The sequence below is a fragment of the Rhamphochromis longiceps genome, linkage group LG3 (genome assembly GCF_057381845.1).
Source record: "Rhamphochromis longiceps isolate RC_006_pf linkage group LG3, R_longiceps_female_GT1.1, whole genome shotgun sequence".
In the NCBI taxonomy this organism is placed as follows: domain Eukaryota; kingdom Metazoa; phylum Chordata; class Actinopteri; order Cichliformes; family Cichlidae; genus Rhamphochromis; species Rhamphochromis longiceps.
The window spans coordinates 20,436,340-20,451,950 of record NC_140559.1 but is presented as its reverse complement, the minus strand read 5'-3'; the positions used below and the strand labels follow the sequence as shown (position 1 = coordinate 20,451,950).

General features: G+C 42.1%; 2 protein-coding genes across 4 annotated transcripts in view; both read right to left on the bottom strand.

The window, feature by feature from the left end:
- LOC146673353 (uncharacterized) overlaps positions 1-8,123 on the bottom strand; it is a 41,139-nt gene extending 33,016 nt beyond the window's left edge. Inside the window, exon 1 of one of the 3 annotated variants that reach the window (XM_085390082.1) lies at positions 7,835-8,123. The gene's annotated coding sequence lies outside the window, so the exon portion shown is untranslated. The remainder of the gene's footprint in view (positions 1-7,834) is intronic. The other 2 variants (XM_085390091.1, XM_085390066.1) reach the window with 2 other exon arrangements.
- Positions 1,093-3,166, bottom strand: LOC146673354 (uncharacterized). The gene is made up of 2 exons (XM_085390140.1): positions 2,507-3,166; positions 1,093-1,618 (listed from the first exon to the last, which is right to left on the bottom strand). The coding sequence occupies exons 1-2, from the start codon at positions 2,764-2,766 to the stop codon at positions 1,348-1,350; spliced, it is 531 nt and encodes a 176-aa protein (XP_085246266.1). The 5' UTR covers positions 2,767-3,166; the 3' UTR covers positions 1,093-1,347.
- Positions 8,124-15,611: the final 7,488 nt, after the last annotated feature.

Below are 15,611 nucleotides of genomic sequence, written 5' to 3'. Positions count from 1 at the left end.
AAATACCGTTCTGCTTTTATGCATGTTATCATTTAGGAATATATTTTATTGTTTATTAATAAACAGCACACAGTGGTCCCGCTGTTCATCCGTCACTGCTTTGCTTTTTCGCTGATTTTTTATTGCACAGTACAGCATTGCATTCTGCAGCCTGATTGACAAATCTCCTGCGCTTGCCAAATTTATCACGTTTGGTTTTGATAACCATCGCGTCCAATAGAAAAAACAGCACAAAAACACCCATAACTATGAGCCTCATTCGGAAATAGACACCTGCACCGTGAGGGAAAAAGGCGCACGAAAGTGGCGGGCAGATGAAGACAAACCGCGGCATAATAATACTTTTACGTTTTGCAATCTACAAAGGTTTGCACTTTGAGAATCAATTGTGAGAACTGTGACCAGGGGCTAGTTATTCTGAGAACCCCTGCAATAAATGAGGGACCACTGTCTACTCTACGATTATTATATCCAACCTGTTAACATTTAATACTGTATTGATAGAACCAACTGATTCTGCAGCAGAGCATCCCCAGTCCCTGAGCTCCTGCTGCTGCACCCACAGATATGTACAGCAAGCACTGATACCTTTTTAGTCGGTGGGATTCCCTTGTGATCACCTTTACTAAATATCTACAACCAATCTGATTATATCCTGTTATTGTTTTTTTTTTTTTCAATGTTGAAATTAAAATCTAGTAGCAGCCTTCTCATTTCTTTGTGTTTTGTGCTGTTTTACAGGCCCACAGAGGAGGACGGCTCCGAGGCAGATGAGGGACGGGTCCCAGGACGGTCCATCGGCGGTGGAGCTGGCCATCCTGGAGTCCCTGAAGAGGCCACACCAGTCTCCAATGGAGCATTTCCTCCTCAGCCTTGTTCCTGCTCTGGAGAGCAGCTGGTCCTTTTTATTCCTGTCTCTCTGTAAATTCTTATATTTTATATATTTATGTTTAATGTTTTTCTGTTTGAGACTTTTAATATTATTTCAAATAAATGTTTATAATGACTAATGTCTCAGTTCTACTACACAGCAAATGTTGGCACACGACTTGACACATGTAGACTTTATTTCATATTATACTAATGACAAAATATACTGATACAGTGGGATGCAGAAGTTTGGGCAACCTTGTTAATAGACATTATTTTCCTGTATAAATTGTTGGTTGTTACAATAAAAAATGTCAGTTAAATATATCATACAGGAGACTCACACAGTGATATTTGAGAAGTGAAAAGAAGTTTACTGGATTTACAGAAAGTGTGCAATAATTGTTTAAACAAAATCAAGCAGGTGCATCAATTTGGGCACCACAAAAAAGAAATGAAATGAATATTTAGTGTATATCAATGTGTGTGTCTCCTATATGATATATGGGGTGCCTTTGTCTGGATGTGCTTCCCATCCAGAGCTGCACAGCACAGAGGAAAGTTCCAGCGCTCCTGGAATCCCTCTGTGATGGAGCGCCAGTCTCCAGGTGAAGGCACAGCCATGAAGTCGTCCACTAGACAGTCCCAGATGGACGTCGCTGCCTGGGGGGTGATCTGGCTCACCGTGGACACACCGACTCTGAAACTGAACGCGATGGTCCTGAAGGAGTCCCCGGTGACAAGGAACCTGGACAAAATTGTTCAAAATTAGTATTATGTGTGCTGCAGTTACAAAATACATTATTCAAATTCCAAAATACTTTTGTGATGTCAGATTTAAATCACAAAACATGAATCTTACATAAAACCTTTTGTAATTATAAGGATAATTACAAAATGTATATTAGATAATATCTAAAACAGTTGTGTTTTGTTTTAACTTTAACATATCATAATTTGATTGGTAGCAACTTTCACAACTACAGTGAGCCAATCACTCATAATTCCTAAACATGTCAATCAGGTAGGAATGAAGTAAGACATTAATAGAAATAAAGAGTTGTGTGTTGACATGTAGCCCTTTCCTTGCTTAAATCATTAATATTTTTGAAAAATTAATCTGTGATAAGACAGCTTATCAAGATAGAACCATGTAACTAGAGATGAACCAAACTGTTCACAGTTTTATCTAACTCTGTTTTAATAAAGGCTGTGACCCCTGCTATAGAGTCTGACAGCTGCAGGGATTATATACAAATATTCAACTATCCCAGAATTAAACCAGGTCTAAATAAAAAGGAGTGAGTATCACTACAAAGGTTAACTCAGTGGTCCTAATGCTACAGTTTGATATCAGCAAACACCGAGCGCATACATTGATGTGACACCACAGCCATGCTATCATTCAAACACTGATAACAGCATAAATCGAATTAAATCGGGGCTTGATGAGACCTTCTGAGTATCACTAGAAATATTATAAAGAGTCGTCTCTGTACCACAGTTTGCTTTCAGTAAACACCGACAGCATTCACTGTTAGCATAGCACATCCATGTTAGCAGTGTATAACTGGATGGATTAGCATATTAGCACAGATATCAATAAAGGACTACCGTATTAAATAGTTTTACTAACCTCAGGCAGACGGACAGGCGCTCTGCAGGTGGGATTGAGCGTCTGTAGTTGGTGTCTAGGCGGGCAATGCTGGGACCGACGAGGGAAAGCAGGTCCTCAAACTGGCCGACGGTGATAGCGCTGGAATCGGCCGTCATCCAGGCGCAGCTCCTGGAGCAAGTGGTGAAACTCACCAAACTGCTCATGCCTCTGGAGGACCTGATGGACCCAGGTATGGCGAGAACGTCTTTTACGCTGCTGCTCTGCTCTCCACAGTACATAGAGAAGGGAGACTCTCTCTTCAAGCGCTAGCTCGATAGCTGCCATCTTGCAAAACCAGGTCTGGCACAACTCCCTCCCACATTCCTCCCACATTTCCGGTTCACGCGCGTCAAAATATGATATTTTGACGCGCGATGGATTTTTCTTGGACACGCGTTGAGACGCGAATGTACACGCGTCAAATTAGGGGCGTTTGGGGCGTTTTATTCGCGTCCATCGCGTTCGGTGTGAACACACCGTTAGTCACCATCTTGAACAAGCCAATACATTCAGCTCCAGCCAGACTGCAACGCATGATGCTTAGGCTGCAAAAGTACAACTTTCAGATAGTGTACAAAAAAGGCTCGCAGATGTACCTCGCCGACACTTTATCCCGTGCTCCCACAACCTCGACGGATCAAAATAGTGATGAAACAGCTGACTACGAGATCATGTCGATCCAGCAAATCTCTTCTTACAGGCTGATGCAGCTAAAGGAACACACTGCCTCAGATCCAGAGCTACAGAAACTGAGCACTGTCATAATGAGAGGATGGCCTTGCAGACAAACTCAGCTGCCCACAGAACTTCGTCAATACCACCCATATCGAGACGAACTCACTCTAGAAGATGGCATTGTCATGAAAGGGCTGAAAACAGTGATTCCCAAATCTTTGCAAAAAGATTATATCGTCATCCTCCACAGAGGGCACCCAGGCATGGAAGCTACTAAACACAGGGCCTGTGGCATTGTGTTTTGGCCCACAATGACAGCAGATATTGAGCAAGAAACAGCTGCGTGTCCAGTGTGCAACAGCACAAGGCCACATTAACAGAAAGAGCAGTTAAAGCTACATCCAGTGCCGGACATACCCTGGTCAACCGTCGCCACCGACATCTTCGAGTGGAACGGTCAACATCACCTGGTTGTAGTCGACTCTTACTCAGGTTGGTTCGAAGTAGACCTGCTTCCAGACCTAACCGCCAACACTGTCATCACAAAGCTCAAAAGACACTTTTCTGCCCGCACAAAGTAATATCAGACAACGGCACTCAGTTCACCAGCCAACGCTTTGCAGACTTTGCTTCAGCATGGGACTTTGTTCATGTGACAAGTAGCCCAGAATACCCGCAGGCCAATGGATTGGCTGAACGTGCGGTTCGCAGTGCAAAGCAATTGATGGAAAGATCAAAGAGAGATGGAACGGATGTCTTCCTTAACCTACTCAATCTCCGCAACGTGCCACGTGACAACACACTAGGTTCCCCAGCTGAAAGGCTGATGTCAAGACAGACGCGCACGACCCTACCTGTGTGTAGACGTCTGCTCGTTCCCAGCCCCAAAAGCAACAAAACAGTTAAAACAAACCTACTTCACAAGCGCCAGGCACAAAAGAGATACTATGACAAGTCCAGCAGACCCCTCCGCCCCCTCATGCCAGGTGAGGTTGTGCGGATGCAAACGCGTCAAGGACATGACTCCTTAGGAACCATCAAGGAAGCCTGCGAAGAGCCCAGATCGTACATCGTCCAGTCAGGAGCTGGAGAGTACAGGCGAAACCGCAGACATATCCTCCCAGTCTCTGAACCGCCACCACCACACAGAGATTCCCGTGATGATTACACCGCAGCCCAACCACCAACCACTGACTCCCCACAGCACATCCAAGAACCCGTGACACACACCGACGAACAAACACATAGCCACACGCAACACTTCACACAAGCCCCAGTCCAGTCCCCCTGTCGCCCGGCACGTGATGCTTACATCACACGATATGGGAGAGTCTGCAAACCGAACCCCAAGTATGAACACTAAGGCATAAGAGATGGACTGTAACACGAAAGAGAAAAAAAAAAAAAAAAAGTGGACAGTACACATGATGTGATGTCAGCAAAGTTAAATGCTCACCGTGTCCTTACCAATGACACAGTTCAAGGTGTGAAGTAATTCGTTAATGTTTAGGATAGAATGTTATGATATGGACATGTTGTTAATGTGTTATTGCTAAAGGTGTTGTTAGCAGCTTATACAGCCATAAGCTAAAGAGAGGGGATGTAGAACATCTGACCAATGTTGTTCATTAATGCTACTTTAATATACCTGTTCCGTATTAGTATGCTGCGCATGCACGCAGTGAGACGAGGGCAAGAGAAGGAGGGACCCGCCCCCTGGGATGTGATGACTAACGTGTAATGGTTGCTTTGTTTCGAAGTAAATGATGCTCGATGATATTCACAAACCCTGAGTCATTATTAAACGACAAACAACGCGCATACCTTCAGAGTCATAGGTCACATGAAGACCAAAATAGTTTCAAAGGCCAGATCTGAATGAGGGTGGGGGAGGTTCAATTTGCCATGTTGCAACCAATGACTGTATAAAAGATGGACGACGCGACACCGCCTCCTCCCATTATGCAAAAATGAAGCCAAAATATCCCGTTTGTGGAGGCTGCCATCTTGCAAATTTGGAGCCAGAGTCTGCGCAGTAATGACTTGAGGTGGAGCGACTGTGTAACACTCCCGCCCACACACCCGCTGGACGTGACCGCAAACACGCCCCCTACACTTTTTACGTAGCACCTGTGGCTCAAGTTTTTTGCTGGTTTACCACAACTGACGACTCGTTTAATTAAGGTAAATACAACCATGTCACTGTTATAAGAAAAGACACACAGCTTATCATCTTATAGTTCTAAAATCGCTCTTTTGTTAATTCGTTTGCTAGATTAGCCGCTAGCATACGCACTGTGTTGGAGGCTTGTTGCTAGCTAGTTAGCGATGCTACACACCTGTTACTCTAATAGTCTGTTATTGAAGGATCAGTACTCCTTATGTTTTTTTATCCATTTTTAGACAGCGATGAGATCAGCTGCACACTCTACAGAGGCTCAGAGTTACTGTTAATTAGGGCTGGGTATCGTCACTGATTTCTAGAATCGATTCAATTCCGATTCACAAGGTCCCAAATCGATTCGATCCACGATTCGATTTAATTCGATTCGATTCGATTTAAATCTGGGAAATTTTGACAGTCAGAAGTATAATTCAGATCAGAACATTTACATATTTTTGTATCTATAAAAAGGAAGCTGACACTCGCAAGACTTTATCCAAGGTGTGAGCATCACAGCAGATGCCTTTGTGTCAAAGTAGCTGAGGATAAAACACAGAAAAACATGAAGGTTTTCTTGGCCTGGGATTTTATAAAAATATTCTGCAGTACATCAAAAACGAAAGAAAACCATTAATTAATGAACATTACCTCTGACGTTACAGCGGTTTTATTAGACACACGGCTAAGCATTTTGCATTTTGAATAATATTAAAAAGTTTAAATTTGTTCAGTATTGAACAGCAGAAATGAGGTTTTCTTTTCGGAAGAATGTAAAAGGGAAAAAAACAGCGGCCGACAGCGCTGTAAACAACAGTAGACTTGTGCGTAACAAGCAAGCGAATAATGAAGAAAGCGAAACTGTTCGAGAGAGGGGGGGGAGGGAGAGAGGGAGAGAGAGAGAGCTGCGCATCGCAATGGAAGCAAAACAGAGTGAATTCATGACGATGTTTATGTGAAGCGTTTGGATCTTCTTTTGCTGCTGGTTTGGTCAATATTGTTTGGAGAGAGATCAAACTAACAGCTTTAGAATCAGCGCATAAAGGGCGTGAACACAAAGCGCGGACCCGGATCAGCGAGCTGTCGGCTTTCAGCCCCGACTGTGAGAAAGGCGACATCTAACTGATTCTGATCCGCGGGTCGCGCTGTGTGTTTAAGTCTATGTGCAGAATCCCTGTACCTGCTCTCATTTACTGTTTGGTGGTTCTTGAAATTTTGTGAGATGTCACCAGAGATTCTGGCATTTCGGACAAAATAAATTTATATTAAAAAATCGATTCAGGATTTTAATGAATCGATTTTACGTTATCCAAGCCAGAATCGATTTTAATCGATGAATCGATTATAAAAACCCACCCCTACTGTTAATATCAAAAATATAATGCTGTCCTTTGAGATTTTAACATTTAAGACTGAGTATGATGGATCTAAAACGGTTTAAATCTCTAGTCTACAGCCTGGTAACATGAAACTTTAAAAACAGCAGCAGAAGGTTTCAGTAGTGTAGTCTAATGTGTTCTTTTCATTTAATAATAATCCGTATTATGTATAACAGCTACATTCACCCTGGAGAGAAATTAGTGAGGGAGACCATCAGGACCGAGCTGGGTTTCTGGGTCCAGAGGTCTGGAGAAACTTCTTCCCTTTCTTTCATCACAGCTGTCCTGTGCCAGAAGTTCTGTTGACCCACTGAAAGAGGCTTCATTTAAGAAACACCAGGAACACTGAAGCTCATCGCATTGATCAAGCAGGACTCATGATCTTCACCAGCAGCTCCCTCACAGGGAAATCTTCAGCACTCCTCTGTAGGCCCGCCCCAGAAGATGGATAAACCCAGCGTTTCATGAACACTGTGATGAGACCTCTGGTTTGTGTAATGTTATAAATACTCAGATACTCCCCAGAGGCTGTAGAAAGTTATATATTTAAAAATATATGATCCTCTCTGGTTACTCTGGTATGAATAACTCTGCATCACTTTATGGTAAATAACACACTATGTGCAAAAAACTGCAAAAAACTGTAGTTCAACATACAAGTGACGACCTTTGACCTTCATAAGGTTTTATTTAATTGTGTTAGAGAAACTCAAGCGTGCTCTTCATGCAGCTGAGTACATCAAGTGTTTAAAACTATGACCTCAGAGCGCATCGAAAGCCTTTTGGCCCCCTTCTCAGCAAGCTTCCACTACTCTCACCCTGGGGTTGCGCTCCCCCAGGCTTGTACCTGTGGCTTCATGTCCTGGGGTGGGGGTTGGTTGTTCTCCTGCCCTGCACCCCATCCTTTTGTTCATATTCCAAGACTATTTTTCTTTATGTATTCTTTCACCCCAGCAACCGCCATATTATGTTGCAAGCAATCACAAACTCTACAGTCTGTCTAACTCCAATGTCTACCAAGCAATCTATTATTCTCAACAGAGCTAAACTCAACATAAACTGAACCCACATTAAATTTAGCTCGATGCTTACCGTTAGACGAGCCCACAAACCGAGAGAAACTCCGTGATGAAGCTGGAACTCTTTCCAAACACAGGAAACAGATCAGGGAGCAGAGACCCACGTGGTTCACGCTGATCTCAGCTAGGATCCAGGAGACAAGGGTGTGCAGATCGATGCAGATATCGATCCAAACGTTGGTAGTGGTATATGTTCCAGTAAGTTTACTACTTTACTCCCGTTTCATGAAAAAGCAGCTCTCTCTGCTCGACTCCTCTCCTGCACACACACTTTGCTCCGCCCCCTTTATCTGGCTCCGCTGTGATTTGTTGCTGTGCGGTCACGTGACTAAGCTGCACAATGCAACCCCGTGGAGTGTTATTTCAAAAGTAGCGCCAATCTCCTTTTCCTAAACTCTTTTCCTTGGCCCCGATGAAAACGTCATCGTGGGGAGGACAACTGCTGAGAAGTCAGGGAAAGAGAGGAGCGGTGCTGAGAATTGGAACAGCCTTACACTCGCCTCTCTGTAACAACGTGACACCGGATGTCCGCCTGTTGAAACTACATTGTGCAGAAGATGGACTACAAAACAAACATCTTACTTTGTCACAATGTGTTCTAACCCTGTTGTTTTATGGAGGTTATATAAACAGGAACAGCCTGTTAAAAATATTGCTTCATTATTGAGTTTGAATTTTAAAGAAGAACGAACAGTTAGGGTCAGATTTACTAACATCTGCAGCAGTTCAAACATGTCTTTTGATGTTAAAGAGCTGCTAGATTTACTGAAGAGACTGTCCTAAAACTCCAGTCAGTCCTCAAGCTGTGTTTTGAGGTGAGCCCCACTTATTTTTCCTCCATAATACAGTTTATATTAAGCTGAAATGAATTACGCTTCTTATTTTTTAATAGTGCACACAGCTAACTCTCTGCTGAATATGTAAAAAATAAAAGTGTTACTGTGTTACATGCCTGACTGTTGCTCATGGTCTGATGGGAAATCATGTTTTCTGTTCTTTAGCACATCGAAGAGTCAGCTGTTCACAGCTGCTCTCCAGCTGATTTTTACTGAACTGAAGTGGCTTCTTCATAGAGAGATTAAAGCACACTGTTAGTAGATCATCCTGTAATTGTGACATTGTGGTGGACCAGTGGAGGGCTCCACTCACACCCAGTTCTCAGGAAGTATTGTTGCTGTGTTTTGGAGGGAAAGTGTTCAGTTCTGTGGTGATGAGTAATAAACGAGCAGTATTTATCGAGAGCTCTCGTGTTGTCTGTGTTTACCTCCACATTGGTGACCCCTGACTCGAACATGCTGCAGTCCGATGGTGGCGCCGACTCCGCTCTGGATGCATCAGCAGCCGCCAGCCCTCTGCCTCCAGCCGCAGCTACGTTTGCTGTGGCGCTCGAGCTGCCGGACTTTTGGCTTCACGATCCCCCGTCGTGGATCACCATGTGGTGGCTTCTCTCGACCCGCTAGCCACCCGTCGTGCGTTGACTCTCCTCCGGGACCCACCCACCCGAGAGAAGTACGCCGCCCTTAAGGAGCTGCTTCTTCGGCGCTATGCCCTCACCGACGCAGAGCGAGCCGAGAAGCTCCTCTCCCTCTCAGGCCTGGGTGGTGGTACGGCTCTCGAAGTGATGGAGCACATGCTATCCTTTCTCAGACCGGACGACGGGGGATTCCTCTTCACCCACATTTTCCTCCGACAGCTGCCGGCGGCCGTGAGAGCCGGCCTCGCCAACTCTCCGATTCTGGGCACGAAGGATTATCGCTCCCTGGCTGAGGACACGGATCGTATTCTCCTGGCTACCTGCACTTCCCACGATCACGACCTAGTTCCAGCCTCGCCGGTGGCGCCTTCCACTTCCCCGCTGACCTGCCACGACGTACCCAATCCTTCGCTGACGGCAAAGATCGCGGCACAGCGACACCATGGACGGGACCTCTATTTCTACCATGACCGTTTTGGCGCCGAAGCGCACCGCTGCCTGCCGCCGTGCGCTTTTCCGACCCTGGGATATGGACCCCGCCAGCGCGCTGTAGCGGCCGCGACCGCTGGCGACAAAGAAAAACTGCTCTTCATAGAAGACTCGCGGTCTGGGAGACGTTTCCTGGTCGACTCCGGTGTTCTGACAAACCATCCTACTTTGGCAAACCGTCCTACCAGTAGGATAATTTTACGCTGCCATATGACAAACTGCCCTACTTTGGCAAAATGTCCTACTGTATGTAATTTATGCACATTTCTGCTGCCAAACAATAATTCCAGCACAAATTTAAGTAGGTATGACGGTTTGCCACTTAACTTTGCCCATCAGAGTATGTTTGTAGCTGATATTCATAAAGCCAGTTCGGTTTGACACTTCTTTTTACCCATTAAAGTGTGCTTGTAGGTCACATTCACAAAGGTAGCATGTTTTGGCACGCAATTCTTCCTGTCAGAGTATGCTTCTACTTTATAATAACAAAGGTAGCATGTTTTGGCACGTAATTCTTCCCATCAGAATTATGCTTCTTGCTCTTATTAACAAAGGTAGCACGTTTTGGCACGTAATTCTTCCTGTCAGAGTATGCTTCTACTTTATAATAACAAAGGTAGCATGTTTTGGCATGTAATTCTTCCTGTCAGAATTATGCTTCTTGCTCTTATTAACAAAGGTAGCATGTTTTGGCACGTAATTCTTCCCGTCAGAATTATGCTTCTTGCTCTTATTAACAAAGGTAGCATGTTTTGGCACGTAATTCTTCCCGTCAGAATTATGCTTCTTGCTCTTATTAACAAAGGTAGCACGTTTTGGAATGTAATTCTTCCTGTCAGAGTATGCTTCTACTTTATAATAACAACAGTAGCATGGTTTGGCACTTGTTTGTAGACGCAGTCTGCATGCCAAGGTGCTTAAGTTATACAACTGTCACCACTGAAGTGACTGGAACACCTGACTATATAAACTTTGACAATGAACTCACTCCATTATAGTTACAGTATATATTTACTGAATATATTTAGAGATACATATATTTGACATTTATAGATCCAACAGAACACAGGGAGAAAGAACTGAAAAAGAAACAGTGTACAAATTATGCACATTTGTCGCACAGGTACTTGACCAGGCTGCTCTCATATTGAGCACATCCAAAATGTGCCCATCTGGAACAAAACTCGCACTGCACCTGAAGAGGGAGAAGGTGGGGGGGGGGGGGGGGGGGGGGGTGTAAGTGTGTTAACCAACATAATGAATTTGATAAGAAAATAATTACTACAGTGGCTTGCAAAAGTATTCGGCCCCCGTGAACTTTTCCACATTTTGTCAGATTGCATTCACAAACATGAATCAATTTTATTGGAATTCCACGTGAAAGACCAATGTCTCTACCAGTCTCTAGCTGGTAGAGACAGACCCTAAAAGACTGGCAGCTGTAATTGCAGATAAAGGTGGTTCTACAAAGTATTGACTCAGGGGGCTGAATAATTACGCACACCCCACTTTTCAGTTATTCATTTGTAAAAATTGTTTGGAATCATGTATGATTGTTGTTCCACTTCTCACGTGTGCACCACTTTGTATTGGTCTTTCACGTGGAATTCCAATTAAAATTGATTTGTGTTTGTGGCTGTAATGTGACAAAATGTGGAAAAGTTCAAGGGGGCCAAATACTATTGCAAGCCACTGTATATTGCATTTGTGGTTTATTTGTTTTACCATTTCAATCATACTGGACTCAGGATCGGCTTCCAGCATGGAACAAACCACACAGTAGTCATCAGCATTACCTAGAAACACACTGACGTTCAACCTAACAGTTTTAAACAAAACTGAAAGTGCTATTGCAATACAAAAGCACATGACTCAACTTACTTTGATGTTCTAGCAGTTCGCAAGCAATTTCAGTGCGGTGCAGCCCAATGGCTTCTTGAGTGGACAGCACCCTAGTAACCTCTCCACTCAGAAGGTAGTGTTTGGCAAAGTGTAAAATATGTTACAGTAATTGCAATTGATTAACTTAATTCTAGTTAAATACATTAAATACAATTGCTTATTAAATACCTTCAATACTAAAACTCCACAACTGCTGGAGTCCATCTGCTTGTTGTGTGGCAGAGTCTCCATTCTCCAATCCACTCGGGACTCTTCCTTTCCTTTCATCTTCAGAAAATTCCTAATAAAAACAAAACAAGTTTTTAAAATGTAGCCAGCATTTTGCTCTAAATAAAAAGAAAAAAAAAAGAACACCACAAACCAAACAACCTTAAACAGATAATTAATGAATGATGAATACCTCCAGTTACGCATAACTTTCCTTTCATAACAACCTTCATTTCCAAGAGGGTCTAACAGCAGTACAGATTGTGAGGAGATTTTGACAACCTAAAATAAAAATTGTATTTAGTAGAATATGTGTATTACACTCACTTAAGTAAACACAATCAATTGTAAGCATTTTCAAAATAAGAATATGCTGCTAAAAAGAACAGTAAAACAAAAAAGAGAAAAAACACATGAGGTGTGAACATGTACCACAAGGATCCAGTGTGCACCAGAGTTCAGTGGGCACAACCAAATGTCCTCAGCCGGAAACAACATCTGTGGAATATTTTTAAGTTTATAAAGGTTTAGATTTATTTACATAACATACACTATATAACCAATATAACATCTACATTACCTTGCTGACACATTTAAACTTCACAGAAAACAGAGAGGTTGCAACAACGCAAGACAACTGATACACGGGGTTCTGAAAAATGCAAGATTTTTTTATTTTTTTTAAATGATTACAAAATTGTATAAAATACTTTTGTGAAATAACTGGCATACGTTCTTACTTGCCTTTTGTTTCTTAATGAGGCAGTGCAGGTATGCATCAATGACCTGTTTGGATTAAAAGAAGATTATTTTTACAGACCACCACTAGGACCAAAAATGATTATTTCACTTACCTCATCAGAAAGCCACCCACTATCCTCCAGTGTGCGAAAAGAAGAGTCATACAATTTGTATGGCCCAACGACTGCCTCCACACGCCCGGTGTCTTTTGCAGCCCAAAGCCACTTCACTAAAAAACAAAATATGATAAGTTTCTTTAGTAATAACAGTTGCCATTTGAAAATCACAGTCAATGGCCAACGGGCCACAAGCAGACAAGGGCCAACGGGCCAACAACATAAACATGCCAGAGGGGAGTAGCTTTATGTAAATCAGAAATTAGCCAAAATTGGACCAACAGGTCAACATTAGCAAGAGGGGAGAAAAAAATCAAACATTCTATCCATTTGACTAGCCAAACAGGCAACAATTGACCAACCGGTCAGAATGAGATTTTTAGCTATGCCACCTTTTTCTTGCGTGCTGGGTTTCTGGGGGGTCACTGGTACAAGCTCTTCTGGTGCTTGGACTGATTTTACCTGAGCTATTTTTGGTGCAAACTGAATGACAGAGGATCTGTTATTTTGCAGCGCTTCATGTTGATGCTGAGGACTGCAAGGCCACATCTCAGAAGATGGGCTACTCTCAACAGGTTCAGCTGGAGTTGAGACTTGGACAGGGTGGCTTGTTCTATAGGGTTTAATGTGGTCAATACTGTATAGACTTTTTAAAGTATTTCCCTCAGCGTTTTTCAGTCTAACACATTTTCCACTGAAGTCATCAATTGTGTAGGGACCTGAAAAATCCGGTTCAAGTCTTCCTCCTTTTCGCCCACGTTTCCTCATATTTAGAAGCAGAATTTGATCCCCTACATTGTACACAACATTTTTGTACTTTTTCAGGGCCCGCTTGGCGTATGCAACCTTTTGCTTGTCTTGTGACTTCGCAATGTTTTCTTGTGCAGTTTCTTTAACTGCATGTTGTGCTTCACTTTCAGACTGTACATAGTCACTGTACCTTTTGTCGTCTGGCAGAATGATGTTGGAAATCTAAAATTTTGTAGATATTAGCAATTAAACCAAGATGATATCATATTCATAAAGACATTACTGGGTTTTTTTCTTAAATAGTTTCAATTCTTAGTTCTAACATAGAAAGAATTTGACAAACACTCACCGGCACTTGAGCAGGCACTTCTGATGGAAATACTGCCTCTCTTCCATACATCAGAAAAAAAGGTGTGTATTTTGTTGTGGTGTGTACTTTTGACCGAAGTGAAAACAGGGTGGCCTCTAGATACGGATCCCAGTTATTCTGCTGGTCATTCACCAGTTTTCGGAGGGCTCTAAATGCAGGCATAGAAATATGTAAACACAGTAAGTAAGACAGAAAGTTTAATTAGAAGTAAAGAAATTAATAAATTATTAAGTAACAATTAAGTTTGAATAACATAAGTAATGTTATTAAAAACTGATAGATAAAAATTAGGCATACCTTTTTATGTTGTCATTGGTCTTTTTGTCTAGACCATTGGTCTGTGGATGGTATGCTGCTGTGACACTTCTTTCAATTTGCAATAACTTGCAAAGATCAGAGTTGAGCTTCAACAGATAAGGACAAGGTTATACTGCTTATACAAGCACACAAGAAAAAATCTTTGACCCCAGTGAAGTAAAGTTAAAAAATGTAACTGAAAATTATTTAACACTTACTTCATTCACAAACTCTCTGCCTTGGTCTGACAAAATCCTTTTGGGGCAGCCATGTCTATATATAATGGAGCACAAGTGCTGGGCTACCTCAGATGCAGATTTCGTTTTTAATGGGAAAGCTTCAACCCATTTTGAAAAGTAGTCAGTTGCAGTAAGTATATACTGGAAGCCGCTTGAAGTTTTAGGAAGAGGTCCAGTAAGATCTATACCAATAAGTTCCCACACTTCAGACACCTATCAAGGACAAATTAATAATTTGAATAACAATTTGTATAATGTACACATTAACATTGATGGTTAAAATTAGTTGGCAAACCCTCCTGCCTTTATGAATATGAGCTACAAGCATAGTTTGATGGGTAAACGGGGCATAATATTTACCTGAATACACTGCAACGGTTGCACAGCAGTCAGTGGTTTCCCAACTTTTTGACACTGGTCACATTCCTGAATCTTTAAGGTAAAAATATTTATGGAGTTCACGTAAATGTTCAACATTCTCATTTGTAAAAAACAAAAACACTTAATGACATATTCTCTAACGAACAAACTATTTAGCAACAATAGTTTGTGTGCGTGTCTTCAAATCTCTGCCAGGCCTACAGGTTATTACTGTAATATCACTAATTAACCATATTTATTTATATTTTGCAAGTGTACAGTTTCTCTTTTAACTGATATAAAAAAAATTGCTTATTTTAAACACTATTTAACAACAGTACAAACAGTTAATACATACCCATGTTTTAATGTCAACTGTCATACCAAACCAGTAAAATCTGGAACACACTGCATTTAGCGTTTTGTGTGTGCCAGTGTGTCCTCCAATTGGAGATGAATGAAACTCATGAAATATCTTCCTGGCACCATCCATGGTTTTTACTACTCTTCTGGTTCCAACAAAGAGTTCTCCATCTGCAGTAAAACAATATATATTTAGAAATTAATTTAACCACATATATGAGTTGTTAGTATTAACAGTAAATTACTGACCCTTTTGTTTGAATTTTGAGGCATATCTTCTGAGGTTTTGCCTCTGAGCCTTGTCATATCCTGAAGGGTAGGAGCCCGCAGAAATGAACGCGTAAATCTCTTCCCACTTCTTCTCCATATCTACGAATGTCAGTAAACATTTTCTTATGAGCTTCAATATGTGCAGTTGACAATGCAAATAATTTAACTTATTAAATAACGAGATTACCGAAAAAGCCTTAAAACACCGAAGC